Source organism: Enhydra lutris, unplaced genomic scaffold (genome assembly GCF_002288905.1).
Source record: "Enhydra lutris kenyoni isolate GAN:26980312 unplaced genomic scaffold, ASM228890v2 scaffoldscaffold6, whole genome shotgun sequence".
Taxonomy (NCBI): Eukaryota; Metazoa; Chordata; class Mammalia; order Carnivora; family Mustelidae; genus Enhydra; species Enhydra lutris.
This window is the reverse complement of record NW_019154090.1, coordinates 3,827,288-3,853,180: the sequence shown is the minus strand read 5'-3', so window position 1 is coordinate 3,853,180 and position 25,893 is coordinate 3,827,288. Positions and strand designations below refer to the sequence as shown.

Here is a 25,893-nt window from a genome sequence, read left to right as displayed (position 1 = left end):
TAAAGATTTTTATTTATTTATTTATTTGACAGAGATCACAAGTAGGCAGAGAGGCAGGCAGAGAGAGAGGAGGAAGCAGGCTCCCTGCTGAGCAGAGAGCCCGATGTGGGCCTCGATCCCAGGACCCTGAGATCATGACCTGAGCTGAAGGCAGAGGCTTAACCCACTGAGCCACCCAGGCGCCCTCTTTTTTTTTTTTTTTTTTTAAAGATTTTATTTATATATCTGACAGAGAGATAGCAAGGGAGCACAAGCAGGTAGAGTGGCAGGCAGAGGAAGAGGGAGAAGCTGGCTCTCTGCTGAGCAGGGAGCCCAATACAGGGCTTGATCCCAGGACCCTGGGATCATGACCTGAGCCGAAGGCAGGTGCTTAACCGACTGAGCCACCCAGGCGCCCCCACCTTTTTCACTCTTAGGGACACAAGGATCAGGCAACCACTGCTAAAGATCTCTGAGGGCCAAAGAATTCTGACTACTGACATGTCCCCCTGCTGTGTGGTTGACATGCCTACTTTGCCCTTGACAATTAAGTGCTGCCACTTGGCCTCTGCTGTACTGAGATTCAGACATCACATTGAAATCAAGGAGCCTATCCCAAGGGTGGCATCCCCTACAGTCATGCTTGGCTTGAAAAAATAGCAACCACAGAGGTTTTCAGAGACCCAAGTGGCCCCTCACTAATGTATTTCTCAATGTCCTGAGACTCCATTCCCACATATATATTCCCCATGTTTCTGTGACTATGTATTGGCAAAGGCCTCCAGCTCTTTTGGTAGATAAGCTGTTTCCTCCAGGGTCACAGTGTATACCTGTCCACCTAGTCATGCTGAGACATGATTCTTGTTAGGGGTCTTTTGGCAATAGGGGGTGGTAGGCTGGGTTCAGAGAAGAAGGGGCATCCCTTTTCAAGGTGTCTGCCCCAAATGAGGGTATCACAAGGCTTTTAAGCTGATGGAGACAGGTCTTGGACATCGGAGGGGAATCTGTTGCTGCTGCTAAGAGGGACTCAGGATGACCCAGATGTCAACATTGTCAATTTCTTGAGGTCCAGTAAGATGTCCTTATTCCACATTTCAAGAATCTCCTCCCCCCCCATTAATGACCTAATTTTCACATGAGAAACTTGGCAAGACTGTGAATTCAGCTGCCATTTTAATTCAGCAACTTACACCATTATGTTTTGTTTTGTTTTGATTTTCAGCAATGTCAGCCCTGTGGCTATGAGAAAGAAGAGATTTTTTTAGGGCTGTCATGGAGGCTGTCTGCTTCTCAGACCATGACTTGAGGTAGGAGTTAACAGACCTGAGCTTGTCATTTTCTCTCCATAAGCACTCAAGGGCACTTAGAAACATTCATCCCACACCACAGCCTTTGTAGTCATCATTACCGCCACTTGGCAAGAGTAGAAGGCACTCGAGCTCCCAAGAAACGTGCTCCAGTTGGCACTTAATCACAGTCAACCACAGATGATAGCTTGATCAGTTGTGGCACCACTGCATGTCAGGGGTTACAAGCAGCACATTTCTCATTGGCAAGGAACTTACCATCACACTCAAGTCCAGGGGCATGACCAGATCAGTCCCTAGATCCCATCTTTAGGGATCCGTGTCCTGGGACCACTCCTGGAATTCTGTAGTAATCTGTGTCTAATCAGGAGACAGAAACTACAGTAGTTGACACTCCAGAAGTTTAACATAAGAACAATGAACTGTAATAAAAGACCAACTCTAAGATATAAGAAACTCTCTGTGGTACCCTAGGGTAGAGAGATTATCCAGGAAAGGGCATACTTGGAAGTGATTTGGACCTCATTGGAGAAGCTGTGGTTTTGCAGTTGAACAGCAGAGGAGTTGACCAGGTTAATCAGATTAGAGCTTGTCTGGTGTTGCTGGGTAAACAGTAGGTAAATACCCTGGAGTGCAGGCAGGAAGCAGGGGATGTGGATGTATACTGGGAGTTTGGACACCGGGTAGGGACAGAGCTCTTCAGAGCTCATGGGCTGTGTGGTGGGAAGTAGGTCTTGCTGAGGGAGCAGCCCCTTGTGCAGACCCCCAGCCACAGAGGGGCCGTGCTCTGACTCCCAGGGCCCTAGTTTCTCTGTCAGGAAGGCTACAGACACATCATCTCTGGTCTTAGGCTGTACAGTTTCAGAGAGACCACATTTGTGGCCCGTGGTTTAGGCAGACTCCATTGGATATCCCCGTATTGAGTATGATGTTGCTCTCTGTATGACATCATAGACATGTAGTTCATCAGAGTCCCCTCGTGTCATTATTTTACCATTGGGAATGAAGTGTAACAACCTTTTCTCCATTTACCCTCCCCCATTTATGGTTATCTTAAACATTCTGCATGTGCTTAGAGCTGCATCAGACCACTGTTCTTGTTTCAACCATCAATCATCATTTAAAAAATTCTAAAGGAAATTGAGAATTTATGTATATTTTTATAGGTATACTAATATTACCTGTATTTACCTATATTTTTACTCTGTTACTCTTTTTCCTTCTTGATGTTCCAAGTTTCCTACTTTTATTATTTCCTTTCTGTTTAGAGAACTTCCTTTAGCTATTCCTTTAGAGTGGGTCTGCTGGTGACAAATTCTCTTGGTTCTCTTTTATTTGATAATGTTTTGATTTCACCTTTATTCAAGGAGGATTTTTTTTTTCTGGATATAGAATTTGGGTTGACAGCTCCTTTATTTCAGCCCTTTCAAAATGTACCATTTCCTTCTGGCCTCCCAAGTTTCTGATGAGAAATTTGCTGTCATTAGAATGGTTTTTCCCCTCTAGGTAAGGTGTAATTTCTTTCTCATTGTTTTCAAGATCTTTTTCTTTGTCTTTAGAGTTTGGAAGTTTGACTCTGATGTATGTTGGTGAGGGTTTATTTGGTTTTATCTAGTTTGGGGTTCACTAGCTTCTTGAATCTGTAGATTTTAGGTCTTTTGCAAAATTGAAGTTTTCAGCATTATTTAAGTATTGTTTGAGTTCAGTCCCCTTTTATTTTCCCTGCCAGGACTCTGATGACATGAATGTTACACTTTTTGTTAGTTCCACAGGTTCCTGAGGCTCTGTTCATTTTTTAAGCCTGTTTTCTCTCTGTAGTTCAGACAAGGAGTTTCTATTATTTTATCTTCAAATACATTGATTCTTTTTTCTGTTCTTTCCATCCTGCTCTTGAGCCCATCCATTGAGTTTTTAAAATTTTGGTTAGAGTGCTTTTCAGTTCTAAAATTTCCATTTGGTTCTTTTTCTCCTCCTCCTCTTCTTCTTCTTTGTTGAAACTTTCTATTTTTTTAACTTGTTTCAAGCATATTCATAAGTGTTAATTGAAACATTTTTATGATAGCTGATCCAAAAATCTGTGTCAGGTAATTCCAACATTTCTTACATCTTGGTGTTAGCATCTGTGGATTTTTTTTTTTTTTCCAGTCAGTTTCTTCCTGTTTCTTGGTATGACAAATGAGTTTTGGTTGAAATGTGGACTTTTTTGGTGCTGTGTTATATGAGCCTGTATTGATTCAACCTTCAGTTTTAGCTGGCTTTGATACTGCTCAGCAGGAGAAGCAGGTGGATAGAAGACCAGGTTGCTCACTCCATCTCAACCCCCAAGGAGGAGCTTCTCGTTAGTCCTTGGGGAGGGGGCTAGTTTCGCTCCCCACTGGGCCATCACTGATATCTCCCTGGGAGATAGCCATGCCTGGAAAACATACGATGTCTTGTTAGTGCTCCCTACATGGCTTCCACTGCCACCGTGGGCAGGGATGGCCTCCTTGCTGTTAGGCACTGTTGAATGTCCTGACCCTGCAACCTTGGGTTTCCTCAGACCCCACCCAACAGGTGGGGAAAGTAAATAAACAAACTGTGGCGCACCCACATATTGGAATACTACCCGGCAATAACCAGGATGAACTAATGAAACATGCAACAACTTGAGTGCATCTCAGAGGCATTATGGTGAGCGAAAGAAGTCTAACTAGAAAAGTTACTAGAAAAATATAAATTCCATTTGTATCACATCTGGAAAAGGCAAAACAGTAGGGCCAGAAATAGATCTGTGGTTGCCAGGCTAGGGGAAGGGAAGGGTCTGATCAGAAGAGGTATGGGGTAATTGGGAGGAGGAGGATGTATTCTTCTGTATCTCCATTCTGGTGGTGGTACACAGCTGTGTCTACTTATCACAATTCATAAAGCCATATACTAAAAAGGTAAATAGTACCGTATGTAAATTGTAGCTTGATTGAAAAAGTTTGGTGCAGGCTGGAATTGCCAAAAGATGGAGAAGTTTGAGGAATACCATCGCCTGTCAGCCAGAGATCATCTTTGTGCCTTTAATGAGTAGAGCCCACAGCCCCCTGTAAGGTGGATCTGTGCATTGCATGTAGTTGTGCATTGCACGCAGCGCACACAAGGTGTGTATGTACAGAGAATGCCTGCCTGTATGGGACATTCCCAAAGTGGCCAGTTGAATAGGTAGGGGTTAACTCTTGTAATCTTCTGAATCTGATCAACATTTGGAACCCTCTTTCCTACTCTGCTTTGAATTCAGTACTACATCTGTTCGCAGTTTTCCTGCCTAATTAATATAATTATAGAAAACAGTAACTATCTCCAATACCATATTCTGAATTATGTTTCATACCGTAAACACACAAATCTATTTATAGCCTGCCAGGTGATCATGAATTGTGGTGTTATGTACCATTTATTTTATGGGTTCTGAGCTGCAGGGGGTCATGATAAGCCTCCAGTGTGGCCAGGCCTGTGGTACAGAGAACTGGTGTTGGGATGCACGACATCTAGCAAAGGTGACCTTCGAACTCGTGTTCTGTGGATAAAGGGAGGTGGCCCTGGAGGATGGTTCTCCCCTTGGGTTATCCCCATCTCTTGGCCAACAAGACAGCTCTAAGCTGTGCTTTCTCCATCTGCCTTAGAGGAGAGTAATAGTGGCAGTGGTGATAGGGACAAGCCTCTTGTCATTTAACTGAGAAGGGTCCCTCTATACCTACAGTTGTAGGTCACTTTGTACCTAGACTTTTTTCTTCCCGCTTGGCAGCTGAGGAAACAAAGATCCAGGGAAATGGACTGTCCCTGAGAAAATCACAAAATAAAGTTGGGCAGGTTGGTATCTGTGAATGAATTTTCCTTTTCGTTTAGGGTATCATGTCTCAAGCATGCCAAACACATTCCCACCTCAGTGCCTTGGTACTGCTATTCCTGCTGTCTGAAACCCTCTTCCCCCAGATACGCCTGTGTCTCACTCCATCAGTAGCTTCCTATGTTTGTTTAGACATCACCTTCTAGGTGAGGCTTAGCTGACCCGTCCCATTTAAAATGGTAGCCCTTCCTCCTTGCCTGCCTCTACCCCCGCCTCACTCCTACCTTTCCTTACCATGCTCTATTTTTTTCTGCAACACTTATTTTCTGATGCATTATATAATTCATTTTAAAAAACTCTCTCAGCTCTCTGTGTACTGGTGTATCATAAGGGAAGCCAGCACATGAAATAGCACCTGACCCAGAGTAAATGCTCCATAAACATTTGAATGGATCAAAAAATGAATTTTTAATACGTGAAAACTAAGCTGGACTCCTCTATTTGATGTCATCCTGAGCAGTGCTAATAGAGTCTACCACTTTTTGTTTGAAATATTTTACTAAATAAACCGAGTGCTTTGTTAATGAGAACACCCCCATCATTTTGGCACAACGTCCAGCTGATGAGACCGAGTGGGGCAGAACATATAGTATTTTCTAAGCCAGGGAGAGTGGGATATCCCTGCTGCCAACTCTCTCAGCCAGGGAGAGCTCTCCTTTGTGTCCTGCGGCCTCTCTCCTAGCTGTTTCTTTTGCATCCCAACAACCAGTGTTGATCTCAAATGGATGTCGAAAAGCATGCGAGTACTTGCCTTAACCAGCGGAAGATAATCTTGCTGTAGGTTAAAATGCTAATTTATGAGCTGTGGGGGCCCTTCAGAGAAGTGGGTGAGAAAACAGAGGGCAAAGATCAGTCACAGAGGCCATCATCAAAGCTTAGTTGGCCTGGGAGGGTGACCAATGGTGGGAAAAGGGAAGCTGAAGAAACTCTATGTCAAGACCTTTCGATATTTGAAGACAAAGTACTGTGCCACTGCCAGAGGAACTAATTAGTTCTGACCCCTTTCACTGCTGATGCAGTCGTCTGTTCCAGCAGTGAATCCCGGGGGAAGTGAGTTATTGTGGAGTCCCAGCCTATGAGGGATGTGGTACCACAAAAATCACCACTGGTCGGGGCGCCTGGGTGGCTCAGTGGGTTAAGCCTCTGCCTTCAGCTCAGGTCATGATCTCAGGGTCCTGGGATGGAGCCCCACATCGGGCTCTCTGCTCAGCAGGGAGCCTGCTCCCTCCCCCCGACCGCCACCTCTCTGCCTACTTGTGATCTCTTTCTCTCTGTCAAATAAGTAAATAAATAAAATCTGAAAAAAAAAAATCACCTCTGGTCAATATTACTCTTAAAATTCCTCAGGTGGGCACCATGTTGTTATCATACTATTCAGTTAGCTCTTGCTACCTAACAAACAACCCCAAACATAGTGGCTTAAAATGACAACCATTTGTTGAGCTTATGATGCTGTGGGTCAGGATCTGAGGCCGGGCTCATTTGAGTGGGTCTTATCCTGGCTGGGCTTACTCAGGTGTCTGTGGGCAGCAACTAGCTCTGCTGGGGACTGGCTGGACTGGGGCAGCCTCCCTGGGAAGGCTTGTCTTGGCTCCACGTGTGCTCTTGTCCTCCAGGCAGCTAGCTGGGGCTTGTTCTCGCGGCTGAAGCAGAGCGGAGGCAGATGGAGGGGCTTTGAGTGCCAGGCTGGGAACCAGCTCATGATCCTAAATGCCACTCTGTTACCCAGAGTCGAGGGGTAGACAAGTAGTCTCCAGATCTCAATGGGAAGAGCAGCAGAGACCCCTTGCAAAGGCTGTGGAAACTGAGGAGTGAGGGATTGAGGCCGGTGTTGGCAACCTGCCAACAGTGTTTCTCAGTACCTCAGACTCGGTCAGTTTTTCCTTTGGTGCTGAAGCTTATCTCGTTTCCTGGGCGGAGCGCCTCGTGCGGCCGGGGGCTTGTCTGTTCAGGGCAGCGAGCGTCAAACAGGCCGCCGGTGCTGCGGTCGTGCTCAGCGGTGACGCGCTCGTGCACTGAGAACCAGGCGGGCTTCAGGTCCGCTCCTTTTACCCTGCTGTTTGCTTGACGAGGGGCACTGCCGAGAGATTGAAATGATTATTTTCATTGTTGCTCAACCTCCCCCCTGTATGAACCTTTGGGGTTTCTGAGACGTGAGAGACTGGGGCAGCATGGCTTGGTCCATGTCAGGTGAGGACTCTCTTTACACTGGAGTGTCACGGCAGGAGCCTCACCTACCCCTCACTCCTGAATCTGTGGGGACACAGGACCTGAGCGTGTCCTCTGCTTTCATTGGGCCCTGATTGTGGTTGATTTCTTTCTTAAGGGGACAGGGTGGGCAGTCACTGGATGGGGCACTGAATCTGCCACAGCTCCCCATCCAAGCTAAGCCATTTCTTTATCCTCTTCTCTAACGCTGCACTCATTCAACAGTTGATTTATTGAATACCTACTATGTACTGGGCCGTCCAGACCAATGCTTAATAATATACAGCCATTAAGTATAACGATTCTCAGAACTGCATGGCATGGAGAAAGAGCGCTCACTCTGCGGCTCGGACACACATAGAGCAGAGCGCTCTTGTCCTTTGCCTGTGGCTAAGTAGCTCTTCTCTAAGGCCCTGTTCCTGGCTAGCAGGAGGCAAGAAGAAAGTTAGTACGTGTTTATTGACTCTCTTGAGCTGGCACTTTAGGCCAGGCACACTTCCAAGCCACATAACTCTCACCACCCTGTGGGGTAGGTATTACTGTTTCCCCATTTTACAGTGAGGAAACTGAGTCACAGGGAGGTTGTGCAGGTCATCTGAGGTCACAGCACGAATAAGTGCGGGGTGAGGTTTGCAGCCTGCCTCCCAAGCCCCTCTCTCTAACCACTCTGCAGAGCAAATTAAAATAAGTGTCCTGGGTCTCCTCATCTCATATCCTTTTGCCCCTCCTTCACCCACAGCGTCTCCAAGATGGCATCTGGCGGTCTACTCAGCCTGTTCTGGGGCTTTGTTAACAGAGGTCTTCTTCCTACCACGTAACCCCCTTCCCAGCACCATGTGAGCCTCAAGCCAGTCCCTGTTCAGCCTCCAGGAGGACCTGTGGCAGCTCCAGATGGCTTAGCCCCAGGGGTCTCCCTCTGCCCAGGCTTGCCTGGCTCCGGCCATCTCCTTACAGAGGGCTTCAACAGAGTGGGGGACAGTCTGGTATTGCCCAGCCTTACACCTTCTCCCGTTCTACTTGCCTTCCTCTTCTGGGCCCATGACCCCTTCACCATCTTCCAGAGCCAGGAATTGGAGCATTTTCTTCTGTTTCCCACATGAGTGTCCTGGGGCTGCTATAACAAGTCCCCCTGCAACACTGGGAGGTTGGAAACAATGGCCGTGTGGTCTCCCACGCCCTGGAGGCTAGAAGTCTGAAATCCAGGTGTGGGCAGGGCGGGGCTTGCTCTGCAGGCTTGTGGGAGGCTCCTTCCCATCTCTTGCCTCTTCTGGTGGCTCCAGGGGCCCCTTGGCTTGCGGCCGCACCCCTCTGGCTCTGTCTGGTTGCATGGTCTTCACGTTGGCTGTCTGTGTGTGCCTCTGTGTCCTCCTCTGCCTTACACAGACACGGGGACCACTTACCCCCAGGTGCAGGTCCTCTTGTCTTGGAACCCAAAACGTCAAACGAAGAGAGAAAGTAATTGGGAAAAAAACCTTTCGCCCTCAACAATAGTATCTGCTCTCAAGATTAACGTCTTACCAGAAACCCGACTGTGCAGGTGGGAAGCTGAAGGTTTCTCTGTCTGTCTCCCTTCTTCAGGAGGGAGCTCGCTCCGCAGCAGCTTGCCCTTGGGCAAGTCTCTCCTTCCCTCAGCCTCCCGCTCCCCTGGAAGCCCCGCAGTGCTTTCCGAAGCGGGAGCCTGGTGTGTACGGGGCGACTCAGCCCCTGTGAGGCACTGGGGCTGCTGACCGACACGTGGCAGGCACTAGATGAGGCTCAGCCATGCCTGCTGCCGGCCTGTCAAAATCCTCTCTCTCAGCTGGTAGATGCCTCGGGCTGACCAAAGCGAAACTGATTAACTTGGAAAAGGAAAAAAGAAACGTCAGTGACTGTCAGCAGATTGTTCCCCTTCGGTGCTTATGCTGTGTTGAGAGCCTGTGGGGGTATCTCTCTTATCCTCCTTGTTTATCCCCATTTTACGAATGAGAAGCCTAAAGTGAGAGGAACTTGCTGCAGCGGGTTAAGTGTCAGAACTGGAATTTGAGTCTGGGAGATGGGTCTTCAGCCAGGGCCCGTGGGCCCCAAGGATAGCTGACCAGAGATGCTGCCTGACGAACGTTCGGCTTTCAGCAGAGGGAGGGAGCTCCCTCGGAACCAGTCCTGTCCCAGCTCTCCTCCCTCCTGCTCTGACCTGCCAGTCTTCACCAGAGGACCAGGGAGCCATGGCTACTCCCTGAGGGAAGGCGGACGGAAGATCATCTGATTTATCTGGAGGGTCTAGCTGAAGGTGTCCCAGGTCAAGATCTTAAATTAGAGCTAATTCCCCACGGCACGGGTCCATACCTCTCGGTTGTGCTAGATCATCCGAGGTCCCCACAAATACACGTTTAAAAAGACTGTTACATATTTTAATAATAGTTCTAAGGAAAAATAATCTCTTTTTTCCTCCAATTATTACAAGAATATGTTCATTTAATTTACTCTGATATGCAAAACATGGCATCATATATATACACCTTGCGTTTCTTGGCTTTAAGGATAAGCGTCTTTTCATGTGTCTTTTAAAACCTTGTTCTGATGTTTTTTAATTTTAAAAATTAATAGACTTCATCTTTTAAGGACAGTTTTAGGTTTATGGAGAAATGAGGGGAGAGTACAGAGAGCTCCCATGTAGCATTCACCCCCAGCCTCCCGTCTGCTTTGGCCCGCATTTAACATCTTGCATTAGTGTGGGATGTTGTTACGGTTGACGAGACAGTATTAATACGTCATTATTTTTATTTTATTTTTTTAAAGATTTTATTTATTTATTTGACACAGAGAGAGACCACAAGTAGGCAGAGAGTCAGGCAGAGGGAGAAGGGGAAGCAGGCTCCCCGCTGAGCAGAGAGCCCAGTGCAAGGCTTGATCCCAGGACCCTCAGATCATGACCTGAGCCGAACGACTGAGCCACCCAGGTGCCCCTTAATACGTAATTATTAACTGAAGTTCAGAGTTGACATTAGGATTCCTCTTGGTGTTCTGCATTCTGTGGGTTTGCACAAGTGTATAATGATACGTATCTGCCATTACAGTATTAAACAGAATCGTTCACTGCCCTGAGCATCCTCTGCGTCCCACCTGCTCATCCCTTCTTCCCTTCCATCAAACCCTGCAACCACTCATCTTGGAATTACCTCCATAGTTTTGCCTTTTCCAGAAAGTCATGTAGTTGGAATTATACAGGATGTAGTCTTTTCAGCCTTGCTTCTTCCACTTAGTCGTATGCACTGAAGGTTCTTTCAGGCCTTCTAGCGGCTTCATGGGTCATTTGGTTCTAGTGCTGGCTGATACTCTGCTGTCTGGATGGACAACAGCTTCTCCATTCACCTGCTGAAGGCCATTTTGGCTGCTCCCAAGTTTTAGCAATTATGATGAAAGCTGCTACAAACATCCATGGGCAGGTTTTTGTGTGAGTGTAAGGTTTTGGCTTATTGGGTAATGATATAGCAACCCATCCGTCCCATACCTTTTTTTCTTTCTACGCTTTGAAAGTTGTAAGATACACACAACATACAGTTTATCATTGCAACAGTTTTTAAGTGTGCAGTTTAGTGGCACCGAGCCCATTCACGCTGTCATGCACACAGCTCCCTTTTTTAAAGTGACCATATTCCAGGGGCGCCTGGCTGGCTCAGTTGGAAGAACATGCAGCTCTTGATCTCAGGGTCATGAGTTCAAGCCCCACATTGGGTGTAAAGATTACTCAAATAAACAAACTTAAAAAAAAAAGGGAGAGAGAGAGAAAAACTTAAAAAAAGAAAAAAGTAAGTATTCCAGCAAACCCCATTTACCCAAGGATGGGGAGGAAGTAAGGGTGTGAGGGGTCCCCACACGGCACAGCAGGTGACAGACGGTGGCTTGGGAAACTTGTAGCTAAAACAGTGGACTCAGCACTAGATTCTTCCTGAAAAGTTCAATGTGTTTAACACCTTGGGTACACTTCTCCAAAGCCTTTTCTTTCATGGCCCCAAACATGCATTTTTAGAACCTATTTGTGGCATTTCCATGCTCTTTCTTTCCCTAGGCCCCTTTATGGGTTGTTTTTTGAAAAAAAGGGAGCTTTAGAAATAGTCACTTTCCTATAACTTTCTGCCGCCTCTCCATTTACCTGCCTGGAAAGCCGCGCGCTCATCCCAATGAGCATTATGAGCTTGGGAAGCTCAGAGGAGGTGCGGGTCTGCACATGTGGCAGAATGGAGGAGGTGAGGGGTGCTTCACGCTCTCCGCACGTGGACCCTCAGGATGGCAAGAAGGGGAGTGCCTCGCATGAGTCTTGCCAACCATGTGGTCTTCCCAGAGCCTCGCCTGACATGCCGGCCTTCTCCACCTTGTGCTTCAGTTTCCCCCTTAGGCCAGTGGGGATAAGAGGACCTGCTACTGCCTTGATTCAGAGTGGGAAAAATTAGTGGCGGCCTTTTGAGGTTCCCCTGAGAAAAGTACCATATCCCTGGAGGAAGGTGTTAGTTGGCTCATTATCTTGCCGGCAGGGATCAGCTGCTCCCAAAGGGCGTTGGTTTTGCTGTGATCACAGAACAGGCTTCAGGGAGAGCAAAATAATCATCATGGCAGGTGTGTCAGAAATGTAGCACTCTTTCTGGAATTTCTGCTTTGAAGCCCCGTGCTTCCCTGAGGCACTCTGGGCTGCTTTTCTCCTTCCCCCAAGGGTGGGCTGATTTCAGGGGGCATGAGCTCAGCCCTTAGCTCCCCAAGCAGGACCCCCAGGACCAACTGGAGTTTCTCTGGGGCTCTGGTATTCACTTGGGGGCGTGGGAGCCCTGTAGGCTTCCTCAGTCCTGCTTGCCTGGACGCGCACAGTGGGCGGTTTTTGCTGTCCTGGCCCCTCACCTGATTCCCCCAGCGAGTGGGGTCCAGGTCACCCCTCCACCCAACTCCCCCTGAAGCCAACTGACAGGTCTCCTCCTTCGCCTCCCACCTCTCCTCTTTCCACCTCCTCCCAACTCAGGGACCATCATAACTGAGGACTGGGAGATGGATTTCCTCCTTGGGGTTTAGGCTCTGGAATCCGGAAGACTTTACTCTGTTTCTGCCGTAGCAACTCCAGTGGGAGGCCTACCCATCTCTCCCTGCACTTGTAGGAGCCAGCTTCGGGCAGCACTTCGGGCCTGATGGCACTCTGAGATCCCCAGAGCTGCCTGCTGTGTGCCCGTGGCCAGCTGCACCACCAACATCGCACTGCTCTCAGGAGGGCTCTTGGCATATGACAGCTCCTTTCCTATGTGGGGTCAGTGAGATGCGTGTTCTGTGTGGTCTCTCATCATTCCCCCTCGGGCTCAATTTCTACCTGCCCCATGATACACACTTTGTAGCTTCCCTCATCTCATCTTTCTCTCTGCCTTACGAGTGTTTTTAGGGATCACCTCCCAAATAGAATCCTTGTGATGACATCATTTTTGGGGGAACCCAGCATGAGACAGCATCTCTTCCCAGAAACAATGACTGGGGTCTGCAGACTGATGGGTAGGAGAGAAGAGAGGTTGGGGGAAGATTCACTAATTAATAGTTCAAAATATCAAGGTGTACTTTGGAAACCCAAATAAATGGAGCGCTTATTCTGTGTCTGGTGCCATGCTCAGTGTTCCCACAGACTGTTTCAGGAGAGCTCCCTGTAGCTCTGCCCAAGTGACCTGCTCTCAGAGATGAGGGATCTGGGTCTGAGGGATATCCACCGGCAGTGAGCAGGGACAGGAACTCAGTCCGATGGCTCCTTTGGGAAGCATCTCGAAATTCTTTAGCTAGTAGAAAGGACACAGTGCCTTGAGATAAGCTGTTGTCTTTCCTCAATGTCAGTCAGCTCTGAGGAATTCCAGTACTCTCTTCTGATCTCTGAATATTTTTGTCTTTAAATCTTCCCTTAAAAAATTATAACCTGTCCAGTGTTTTGAGGCAGGTGGCATGGCGGCATGAGATCCATAATGTTAGATCTGTGAGGGACAGAGAATGGGAGAGTTGGTTTCAGGATTAAAAAAAGACTGGCTTGTGGCATTTGCTGATTTCTGTGGTGTGATACCCCCACGATGGCCAGTCCCAGGCTATGAATGTGCCATCACTGAACCCGAAGTCAGGACAATGTTGGGATGTGGAGTGCCTCACCATCACGTGGCATTTCCGTCATGCTGACGCAGTCAGCATCAGGGGCCCCCAGAGCACCAGTAACGGGAAGATGAAATAGAATAATTAGCAAGTGATGAGCTCTAAGTATTTAGAACCTTTGTTATTGAGGTAAAATTCACATGGCATCAGACTCAACATTTTAACTGTCTTAAAGGGGACATCTTGGCAGCATTCAGGCACGTTCATGTTGGCCGGTGCCTTCGGCTCAGCTGGTGATCTCGGGGCCCTGGGATCCAGCCCCATCTCAGGCCCCTTCCTCAGCGGGGAGCCTGCTTCTCCCTCTGCCTGCCGCTCTCCCTTCTCTTGTCTGTCAAATAAATAAATAAATAAATAAATAAATAAAATCTTTAAAAAAATAAAAGTTGGTATAAAATTAGATTTAAAAAGTTAGTATAAAATCACACAAAATGCTATTTATATAGTTATTTTTCTTAAAGATACATTTAAATGTGTTAATGGTGCCAAGTTTTTATTATTCTTTTTTAGGCTTTCAGCATAGAAATTTTACTTCAAAGGTACACATTTAACATTGTAATATTTACCTTTGGTTATATTTTCTTTCTACTTTTTAAAAAATTATTTTTATTATGTTAGTCATCTTACAGTATGTCATTAGTTTTTGATGTAAAAAATTTTTTTAGTTGCCTGTGCTTTTGCTGTCATATCTGAGAATTCATTACCAAACCCAAGGTCATGAAGATTTCCTTCTATATTTTCTTCTAAGAGTTTTGTAGTTTTAGCTCTTACATTTAGGTCTTTGATCGATTTTGAGTTAATTTTTGTATATGAAGTGAGATAGGGATTTCAACATTCTTTTGCATGTGAATATCCAGTTGTATACCTTTTCTTTAATATAACTTATAAGTTTATATAATTGAACTCTTAATTATGGCCATGTTTAACAACTGGCTTGCAAAATTCCGGAAAATCAGCTCTCATGAGCCAGCGTGAGCTGGGATGAACCAATAGGAGCCGGTTCCCTCCTGCCACTACTCCTACCTTACCCAGCTTGCAGCAAAAAGCTGCCGTATGTATTGGTTTTCTGAAGGAGCCGAGCTGGGGGACAATCGAGGCGTGCTTATGGAGCTCTTAGGGAATGGATATCTGAGCAGGAAGCACCTGGAGACCCCCATTCCTGCAACCATGGGCCTGTCCTGCCTCTTGCCGTTGTATTTGTCTTTCCCTCCCACGGTTTGAGGACCATGGCTAGGTCTCTCTTGCTGTCTTGCCTCACATTGTCCAGCTCTTCCCTCTGGCTGAGAGGGAATTGATTGTGTCCCAGTTGGCTCTGGAGGGGTTTTGGAAGCCCCACCTTTGAGCAGAGACCCAAGTGTGATTCTGAGTTTCAGGAAGTGCTCCTTGTCCTAGTGGGTTAACCAGATAAAATACAGGCTGCCATTACATGTGGATTTCAGGTAAATAGTACATAATTTTTAGTATAAGCATGACCTGTGCAAGATTGGGACGTGTGTATACTAAAGAATGCTGAATCTGTTAGGCTTCCCTTCAGGTCAGTTTTCTTCCTTATTGCCTTCATCCAACAGCAGAAGCTAAGAACTCCAGAGTGAAAAGGTCCTAGGGAGGTGTTGATTCTCTGCCCATTTTACAGATATGGAAACCGAGTCCCGGCATGGAATCACTGTGGACTTGGAGGACTTGCTAAGAGACACGACTTTTCTTTTTCATGAAGGCAGCACATTTTCTAAGTGTCCCCACTGCACAGACCATTGTGCTGGGTGTTGGGGGATGACAGTAGCAAGCCTACAGTGTGTAGAGGGCAAGGGTCAAGAGTTCCTGTAAGGCATGTGGAAGAAGAGGCAGGATTCAGACAAACTTGGGTCCAGACCCTGCTTTGCTGTGTATTAGCTGCATGTCAAGTCTCTTCTCTCTGAGCCTCTGTCTCCCCTTTAATAATGTGGGGATAGCTCCTTCTGTGGGGGGATTGTTACCAGGCTCCAGTGGGGTGATAAAATGCCAGATGGGGGCCGGGAAGGGTTTACTATATGATGAGAGAAGAGAGGTGCCCGCGGTAAAGTTCGGTTGTTGCCCACAGGTCGCCAGGCATCCTGAGCCACCCAGATGATGCAGAATGGAGGTGCCACAGGACTCACGCGCCCTGCCTCGCCTGCCAGGGACCAGCCAGCTACCGCTCCTGGACACGCAGGAGCCCCTGGTGGGCAGGTCTCACCTCACCTGACCCTAAACCCTGTCATTCTGCCCCCGGAGCAGGGTCTGGCCCCTACAGTGTTCCTGAAGGCCTTGCCCATCCCATTGTACCACACAGTGCCTCCAGGGGGTCTCCAGCCATGTGCCCCCCTAGTGACACGCAGCTTGGATGGGGGCGGTGTACCCTTTCTTCTCAGCCCCCTGCTGCGGCCTGAAGGACCTGGCCCTGCCCAGGTGGGGAAGCCGGCACTTGTGTGCCCGGCACTTACCGTGAACATCGTGGGTACTTTGCCTGTCCTGTCGCCAGGCCTGGGGCCCACGCTGGGGAGCCCGGGCAAGGTACGGAATGCCGGCAAGTACCTTTGCCCACACTGTGGCCGGGATTGCCTGAAGCCCAGTGTTTTGGAGAAGCACATCCGGTCCCACACGGGTGAGAGGCCCTTTCCATGTGCCACCTGTGGCATTGCCTTTAAGACCCAGAGCAACCTGTATAAGCACAGACGCACCCAGACCCACCTCAACCACTCTAGGCTATCCTCAGAGTCCGATGGAGGTGGGGGCAGCCTCCTGGAGGAGGGGGACAAGGCTGGAGAGAGCTCCAGAGCAGACGGCCTGGGGGACAGCAGCAGCCAGAGAGTGGGTGATGGGGCCCGATCAGAGAGACCCCTTTCTCCAGGCACCCAGGGTGCTGGGCGCTGCCTGGTGCCTGCCATGCACCTGTCTTCTGTTGCCAAGACCTTGGGTCTGAAGTTGGAAGCTGTTCCCTGTCCAGGGTCCACATTTGCTGACAGAGAGACCCCTGTGGACTCTGCCCACACGGCCTCCCCTGGGCTCGCCCTGCCTGGCTCCCAGCCGAGGTGGAAGCTGCCAGAGCAGACGTCCCCGACTGCCGGCCGGCTGTGCCCCCTCCAGCAGCAGCAGGCGGCCACGTCTTCGGAGAAGCCCTGGGACACTAAGGCCTCAGAGGGCCGGCTGCGGAAGTGTGAGAGCACTGACTCGGGCTACCTGTCCCGCTCCGATAGTGCAGAGCAGCCGCCAGCCCCTGGCAGCCCCCTGCACGGCCTGTTGGAGCACAGTGCCGAGTCCGAGGGCGAGGTGGCACTGGGGCTTGGGGGGCCCGGCCTGCAGCTGGAGAAGAAGAAGCTAGAGGAGCGCATCGCCTGGCTCATCTCTCACAATCAGGCTGTGGTGGACGATTCCCAGCTGGACACCGTGCGGCCCCGCAAGACAGTCCTGAGCAAGCAAGGCAGTATCGACCTGCCTATGCCCTACACCTACAAAGATTCCTTCCACTTTGACATCCGGGCGCCGCAGCCTGGCCGGAGGAAGCCCGCTGCCCTCAGCTCGGCCCGTTCTACCTTTACCCCCCCAGACAAGGCGCGGCCGCTCTTCTTTCACTCGGTCCCCACTCAGCTCTCCACCACTGTGGCATGTGTGCCCGTCACCAGGAGCAACTCACTGCCTTTTGTCGAGGGCACCAGGACATGGCAGGAGCCCCCGGACCCCCAGGATGCCTGCCCCAGGAGGCAGAAGCCTCTGAGCCCCAGGCCCGCCCCCGCCCGACTGGTGGATGTCCCCAGCGGCCACCCCCGGGCCCTGGTGAGACAGGCTGCTGTGGAGGACCTGCCATGTCCCCCTACTGGAGACAGCCTGGTGCCTGCAGAGGACCTGGATGGAAACAGAGCTGCTGCTGGGGAGGGGCCAGCCAGCAAGGGCAGAGCAGCCAGTAAGAAGTGCAGCCAGAGGAAGCTGAAGATGTTCTCCCAGGACAAGTGGCAGGTGTATGGGAATGAGACGTTCAAGAGAATCTACCAGAAAATGAAAACCAGCTGCCATGGAGGCAAGAAGGCAAGGGAGATGACCATGGGTAGTGGGACAGAGCTGGACCTTCCTCTCCAGGAAGAGTTAGCAGGGAATGAGGGCACAGTACCGTCCCAGGACAGGAGGAGCCCTGTTCATGGAGACATATCTGTGGGGGCCAAACCAGGGCCTTGCCAAAATCCACTGGCCCCGGAGGGCACCTTAGTGATGGAATCCCCCAAGCAGAGGGAGATGGTGGCCAGAGCAGGAGGCAGTGACCAGCCTAGGGTGAACAGGGCCATGTCTCCTCCCACCCTCAGCTGCAGAGAACCCTCCTGTTCAGGTGGCGAGAGCCCCCTCCTTTCTCCAAACAGGAAGCTGGAGCTGGGGTGTCAGCTGCCCCCAGTACCTGGTCCCCTCAGGGGAGGTGATATAGAGACTCCCAAGCTGGTTTTGCCAGACCCTAAGCTGGAAGGAGGCACCCTTGGTGGTGGGGACAAGAAGGAGCCCTGTCAGTGGACCCAAACTGTGCCGAGGCGGCCCAGTGGTAGCTCTGGGGAACCCCAGCCCTCAGAGGACAAGCTCCCCTCAGAGAGGAAGAAGCTGAAGGTAGAGAAGCTGAGCTGCCAGGAGCATTCAGAGCCTCTGGGAACAGAAAGAGAGGCCCCAGGTGGCCCCATGCAGGCCGCCTCCCCACCATCTCAGAACCAGGACAGTGACCCTGGGGATAAGCCAGGGGAGCTACATGAGAGTGCTGATGGCATGGCGAGGGGCAGGGCTGGGCAGCCAGGCAGACCCTTGGAGATTTCTGGTGCCGCCTCTGCTACTCCTTCTGTGGCCCAGAGGCAGGCGGAACTGGGGGAAGAGATCTTGCCGTGTCCTGCAGCCACGTCCCTTGGGCATCATTCCCATGTGGCTTCTGGTGTCCTCACTGCTCTGGCAGACACTACCTTCCCCCCTAAGTACCTCCTCAAGTTGCCTCAGGGAGAGACCTGCCCACCGCCTTCTGTCACCCCGAGGCCGGGAGAAGGCCAGGACCCTGTGTGCAGGAGCAGGCGGCCTGAGGAACTGGCATCCTTTGTTGGGTCAGGGCTGGGGACCCACCTGCCTCCCTGTCCAGCCTCAGGCTTGGCCACCAGTGGGGCACACAGCTTCAAGGAGGACCCCAGCTGCTCTAGGCCATGGGACAGGAGAAAAGGGGTACAGGGAGAGGAGAAAGGAGACTTGGACACTTGCACCCCAGCAGGGGGGCAGTCCTCTGGCTCATCTGCTGGCACCCCCAGGGAAACAGCCTCCTTTCTGCCCACCCCAGCGTGTGCCACCCGGCAGAGTGGGCCCCCTGACGCCCGACACCTCTGCGTGGGCAGCACTGCAGTGGGGCCCAGGCCATCTGGGGGTGCCCCGAGTCCCTGCGCACTCAGGGAGTTGGGGGGACCTCCTGAGAATGTCCCGGAAGACCCTCCTTCAGAACCTCTGGCTGGGCTCAGTTCCTGCTGCTCCTTCCTCACGGCCCCCACACCCCCCAGCTGGCCAGAGCTGGCCTCGTGTGCCCACTCAGAGACCCAGTGGAGTTTCAGGGCCCACGGCCCTTTCCCGTCATTGAGGGCCGAGCCCCGACTCACATGGTGTTGCTTGAGCCGAAGCCTGCCTCTGCCCACAGAGCAGAAGGAAAAGGCTGCTTCTGTGTACTTGGCACTGCACTTCCTTGGTGGCAGCACCCAGGACAAGGGTCCAGACACCCGGCCTGTGAGCAAGACAGTGGGAGGACGGATGAAGACAGGCCTGGGAGAAGGAGGGCAGGTCCAGACATCAAAGGTAACATCCTCCTTTGCCTGGGGCCCCAGGGCTGGGGGAATGTGCTTGGCACGCAGAACTCCTAATGATGGAGAGGAGGCATGAAGCCACCCTGGGGACACCGGCTCTTTGTGATACGGTCTTCTTAGCCTGCTCCTGAGGGAAGGGGGGGCTGCCACATACATGGCAGGGTGGGATAAAGGCAAAAAATGTAACACAAAACAAAATAATGAAAAGATGCATTTCAAATGAGAGAATTATTGTACCAAGATCCAAGATGGGATACTTTTCATCATTAGACATTAAATTTAACTCTGAGCATCCTGGTAACAGCAGCGAAAAGTGAAATGAAACACTGCCCAGGATTATAAGCTAGAAATTGTTACTGAGAGATACACTCCAGGTAGAACACCATCTCTCTCTTTTTTTTTAAAGATTTTATTTATTTATTTGACAGAGACAGAGAGATCCCAAGTAGTCAGAGAGGCAGGCAGAGATAGAGGAGGAAGCAGGCCCCCTGCTGAGCAGAGAGCCCGATGTGGGGCTCGATCCCAGGACCCTGAGATCATGACCTGACCTGAAGGCAGAGGCTTTAACCCACTGAGCCACCCAGGTGCCCCAGAACACCATCTCTTTAAAAGGAGAGAATTATTGAGGTGCCTGGCTGGCTCAGGTGGTAGAGCATGGGACCCTTGATCTCAGGTTGTGAGTTCGAGCCCCACATCAGGTGTAGAGATTACTTAAAAATAAAATTTAAAAAGAGAGAGTGAGCAACAGAGAGAGAGAAAGAGAGAGAGCTATTGTATCAGGAATTTGGGAAACAATTACTATGATCAGATTCAACTTAATGTCCAAGTTCCCTGGGAGTGGCTAAAAGGGAAGGGGCCGAGTGCTCTGGAGCTGTCACTTGGTGACTAGTGGTAAGTTTGTGGTCCCATTTCAAGCACGAATCTATGTGTCTGGACTATGTGCTGCTCTAGGAAGTCTCAGGCCAGGGCAGCTGAAGAGGGTCCCAGAGCTTCTGTTCTGATGTAACCGTGGGCAACGCTGGCAGGGCCAGGATTCCAGAGCCTCGCAGGCACTACTTCGTCCCGAGAGTGGCAGTTAATAAAGATGTGCTGAGGCTCAGATGGGGGGCTGGGGTGGGCTGAGACCCAGTTGGGCCCTCCTTCCTCCCAAAAGGCAGGGGTTCCTAGAGAGGTGGAGTTGGGGGCTGGGGGGAGACCTGGCCGTGGTGTTCCCTGGGCCTCCAGTTAACACCACAGGGCTTTGAGCAACATGATGCCAACATGCCTGGTGTTTTCAGCTCTCCTGCCCGGTGGCCTCAGGGATAGTGTCCCAGGAGCGGCTGTCTGAGTCTGAAGGGAAGAAAGGACTGCTGTGGAGGAAGGCGAAGATGTTTCGGGGAAACGGCAAACAGAAGCTGAGCATCTGCTCCAGAAGGTAGGGGGTGTGGCAACCTCTGTCTGCCCGGTGTGCTCGTCCTGTCAGGAGCTATGGGGTGATTTGCTAACCCAGGGAAGCCTTCGCAGGGGTTCCAGAGGTGTCTTTATGGCAGTGAGGGTCTGGAGGTTCATGGGGAAAGGAGGTTCATGGAGGTTCCACATCAGTCCATCTGCATAGCAGACCCCAGGCCCGACTGTGTGCTTTCTGGGGGTGCCTCTCCAAGGCCAGGGGTCCAGTAAATTTTGGAAATAACGGAGTCGAAACACACCCGCCCACCCATTTAAGTCCCGAGGAGAGAGCGCGTTAGTTATTGACTGCTTTTACTGCTTTTTTATTTATGCGAGCGGTACGTGTCCTTTGCAGAAGAGTTTAGAAATAGAGGCCATCGAGGAGGAGATGCTAAAGCACCCTGGTACTGCCTCTGTTCCGGGGGTGCTGCTGGTGTGCAGGGCGCTCTCTTCCAGACTTCTCTCTGGCGCGTGCACACGCAGCATGTCCAGACAACAGATGGGACGCACAGGTTTTCCTGACACCACTCTTTCATCACTGACGGTCTTGCCCTTAGAGACGAAGGGGAAAGGCCACTTTTTCACGAGGCCCCACTCCTCTGTGCCGCCAGAGAAGCTGTTGGATCTGGTGTTCCCGTGGCCTCCGGGCCTGCTCAGGGTGACTTCGTGTTGCCTCCCCATCTCCTGTTTTCGAACTTGCACTCTGATCCCAGAGCCCTAATGCTTTCCTGAATTCCCCCTCCACGTCTCAGCCTCCTGCTCTCCTCTTCCTGGAACCTGCCTGCCTTCTTCCTTCATTGTTGGTATTTGACCCAAAGCTGAGATATTCTTCAAGAAGCAGTGCAGATTCCTGATTCTTCCCTACAGCTGCTCAGAACCTCCATGGCTAGAGATGGTGTGCCGTCTGGACAGGCCTTGAGATGAGGTCCCTGCCCGTTTCTGTTGTCCGTCGGACTGCATGTCCGGAGCCGGCACCGCTGAGGGCTTGCTGTGTGCTGGGCACTGGGTGACTGTGAACCGCAGCCCCCGCCATTGTTCCCCTGAGGATCTTGAGACACACACAGATCAGGCGGCCCCTCCAAGCACCCTGATGTGAATCAGCAGGTCTTTTATTTTATTTTAATTTAATTTTATTTTTTAAAGATTTTATTTTATTTATTCCAGACAGAGAGAGAGAGGGCATGAACGTGCACAAAGCAGGGGGAGCAGCAGAGGGAGAGGGAGAAGCACACTCCTCGCTGAGCAGGGAGCTCGACATGAAGCTCCATCCCAGGACCCTGGGATCTTGACCTGAGCCAAAGACAGTTGCTTAACCCACTGAGCCACCCCCGTCCCTGAATCAGCAAGTCTTACCTCAGAGCCCGTATGGCAGACAGCAGCTCGCTCTGTGCTCGCCAGCCTGCAACAGGCACAAGAGTCACCTGGGTTTTCTTTTGATGCTGAGACACATTCCTCAGGTCTGAGATGGGGCCTGAGACCCTGCATTTCTAACAGGCTCCCAGGTGATGCTCAGGGTGCTGGCGCCTGGAGAACACTCTTGCAGGAGCTGTTCTTTGTGCTGCCCCAAACCACATTGCATCCTTCCCAGAAGGAGCCCAGCTGTTCAAAGCTGAGCGAAAGAAGGGTCACTGCCTGTGTGAAAGGGATATCCAGCTCTACCAGAAACCCCTGAGCCATGTAGAGTGGGGGAGGGATGCTCCCTCAGATGGAATGGATGCTAGCCAGAGTAGCTGCTCATGGATTCAGGGAGTACAGGGACGTTGGCAGGTGACCTTGTGCCCCGTCAGTATCTCCCACATTGGACCGATGTGGAAGAAGCACTAAATTGCATGGAGTGACAGCTGCTAAGCCTGCTTCTGGGCCTCAGTCATAGTCCAAGGAGATGTGGGGTGAGGGACCAGTGTTGAGTACCTCATCGATTCCTCCCACCTTCCCAAGGCTTCAGTTTAGCTAATACAACAGATTGTCGCCATGCACCTGCTACGTGCCAGGTGTCATATATGGAGGCCACAGGGAAAGCGTCCCCATACCACGCTGGTGGTGCCAGGTTGATGCTCTGGGAGGCCTGGAGAGAGAGGTCTGTAGCACCTCCTGGACCAAGCACAGCCTGGGTGAGAATCTCCTTAGGCCTGACCATACTTAAAAGTTTTGACTCTTAGTAGCCAAATAAATTCCAGGAGATTTCACGTAAAAACCTGAATTTCTAGCTTGTCTTGAAATATTTGGAGCTCTGGAGAGGCTTGTCCTGTCTTCTTGCGTGGCAGCAGCTAGCGGGAACTGAGTAGTGGCCGTCCCCATTGAGCGCGCCTGTGCCTTGCACCTTGCTTTGGTCCCCACCTCTCCCTGTTGTGTTACATTTGAGTTTGCAAGTCTTAGTCTTAATATCTGGTTTTGTGGGAGCCTAAAAACTGCCTCCTCCATCAGTGAGCTTGTAGTCAAGGGCCCACGGGTGGGAAGGTAGGAGAGGGCGCAGGGGTAGAAAAAGGAGACGTCTGAGTCCTGGGTGAGGATGAGGCTATTGAGATGTTTATATCTGTCAAGCATTTATTGGGCGACCATGAATGAGCCATCATTTGTGCCTTTACTGGCCTGTGACTGTCCTTTGAGTTCTTTCCAGCTTGCTAAAGCTTCCAGCTGCAGCCTTGGCACGTGCACATCCTCTACCTCCTCCTGCACATCGCACCTCTGCCTCCTCCTCTAGCTGGCCTTCCCTTGTCTCAGCAAAGACAGCACTATGGCGGTGGGTCCTCTCTGACCTCTGAACCTCAGTGTTCTCCCTCCCACTATCTGGTTTCATTACCTTCCCAGCGTTTTGGCAGAATTCGTTTTTTTGAGGCACAGAGTTTATGGTAGCTTGCTTCTTCAGCACCAACAATGGAGAGAGAATGTGCCTCTGCTGCCTTAAGTCTGATCTCCAGATCTTCCTCTGAAAGGCTTGCCTGATTAGGTCAGGCCCACCTAAGATAATCTCTCTCTTGATTAGAAACTTTAATTGCATCAGCAAAAATACCTTTACCTTTGCCATATTTTGTTAGGAGCAAGTCACACCACACTTGAGAGGATTACACAAAGGTAATTCTAGGGTGTGTCTGCCAGAAATGGCTTTCCCTGGCTCACCCAGCTAATGGGTGAGAAGGCATGCTCTGAGGGCTGCAGTGTGAGTTTTCTGACCCAGTGTCTTCCCTCATACCACTCATGGTGAGTGGTTGCTAAGACTTCTCCTTTTAATGAAGGACACACCTCTCTGGAGAGGTGTTCAGAAGGGAATATGATGCTGGGCTTATAAGAAAAGAGTTCCCTTTAACGGCAAATTTCTTACTAAGCCTTCTATCAAACTATCACTGGTTTGATAGCCTTTGGGATGCAAAGGTTTGATAAAGGAGATGACCGATTTTTTTGACTCACACGAGGTCTCCAACTCAATTCATTTTCTGGTTGGATGATAGAGCTTCTTGGAGACATGTCCTCTCCGTTTCTGTCATATTTTAGTCCATCTTCAGAAACAGGGGTTTGGTGCCCAGTCTGAGGGGCAATATCGGGAAAATGCTGAGAGGTAGTGCCTGGTCTAAAGGGGTTTTGAGTTCACTGTTCAGGAGGCCATTTACACAGCTTATTTTTCCTCTTTAGTATGTTGAAATCCATCCATTTCTCACATAGTAACTTCTGGCCAGTTTATAACAGACGTTAACAGTAACATAGGATTTGTTTACCGTGTACTTATTTTGCAGATAACCGAACAGGAAAACTTTTGATGAAGGGTCTCTCATCTACCCTCCATTTGTCTATATCTGTATCTACTCTCCCGCCTACGTATGGACCATCCCCCTAATTAGTTTTCTATTGTAACAGAATAACTGCTGCTGTAACAGATTACTAGTTTCGTGTAAATTTTGTTTTGAACACCAGTTTATTATTTTATAGTTCTGTAGATCAGAATTCAGTATTGGTCTCACCTGACAAAATCAGAGTGTCAACAGGGCTGCATTCCTTCTGGAGGCTCCAGTGGGGAATCAGTTTCCTGCTCATTTGGGTGGTTGGTAGAATTCTGTTCCTGGCCAGCAGCTGCTCTTCCGTATCACAGACCACGAAGGGTGGGCTGGGTCCCTTTCACACTTGAGCTCTACTCCTTCTTGTTCAGTCTCACTTTTCAGACCCAATCTTCTGCCTCTTCTTTCATTTTTAAGGACTCATGTGGTTAGTTTATGTTTACCTGGATAATCCAGGATACCTTATCATCTTGGGGACTATGTCCTTAGTCACATTCACGAAGTCCCTTTTGCCGGGCATGTCACATAGTCACAGCTCTGGGGATTAGCACACAGACATCTTTGAGGGTGGGGGCATTATTCCACACCGTCTACCTGTCTGTCTCCCCACATGTGTATGATGCATATGCACTTGTATGCATCAATGTATGTATCTGCGCACTTACATATGTACGTGTGTACGCGTGCGTCTCTCTGTCATTTATCCACTCGTGTGTTCTCAAGAAAGAGGCCTGTTTTCTTATTCATGTTCCCACTTCACTTCAGTTGTCTTCACATTCACCAGAAAATGAAATACTGCAGCAGAGATTCTGCAGGCCTTAGCTCCAGCGCATGTGGTGAAACCTGTGTTGCTGAGTATCTGTTCTGTTTCACTTCTTGTTTTGAGAAACATTTAAAAATGCAGAACAGTTCAGGAAATATGCAGCAGACTCCTGGGTAATGATCCAGAATTAGTAAATATTAACATTTTGTTTTATTTATTGAGCCTTTTAAAAAATGAAATAAAATAAAATATAAATAAATATATAAATATAAATATATAAATAAATAAAATATTACTTTATATTTTATATTTGAAGTATATATTTATATTATACATACAGCATATATATACACGTATACATAAATGTTATGTAGTTTTACATATTTGGCACAGATTCAATCTGTGTTTTCATAATTTGCAATTCAGTGTACACACTAATAATATATACAATTGTTTTGAGTCCTTAAAGCATGTGTATAAATATCATACAGAATTAATCATTCTTCAGTTTGATTTTTAAATTCAGTATCATGTTTTTGAAGATCGAGGCATGTTGGTCAAATTCATTGATTATAGGTGCCGTAGAGGGCTCCTTCCCATGAGTATAACACATTTTATTGTCCATTCCCCT

General features: G+C 49.6%; 1 protein-coding gene across 2 annotated transcripts in view; it reads left to right on the top strand.

The window, feature by feature from the left end:
- LOC111141681 (zinc finger protein 831) overlaps nt 1-25,893 on the top strand; it is a 96,377-nt gene that overhangs the window by 7,605 nt on the left and 62,879 nt on the right. For both annotated transcript variants that reach the window (XM_022494434.1, XM_022494433.1), the window contains exons 2-3: nt 15,572-19,299; nt 20,585-20,721. In XM_022494434.1, coding sequence (XP_022350142.1) covers nt 15,598-19,299; nt 20,585-20,721 — 3,839 coding nt within the window. In that variant the 5' untranslated portion in view covers nt 15,572-15,597. The remainder of the gene's footprint in view (nt 1-15,571; nt 19,300-20,584; nt 20,722-25,893) is intronic.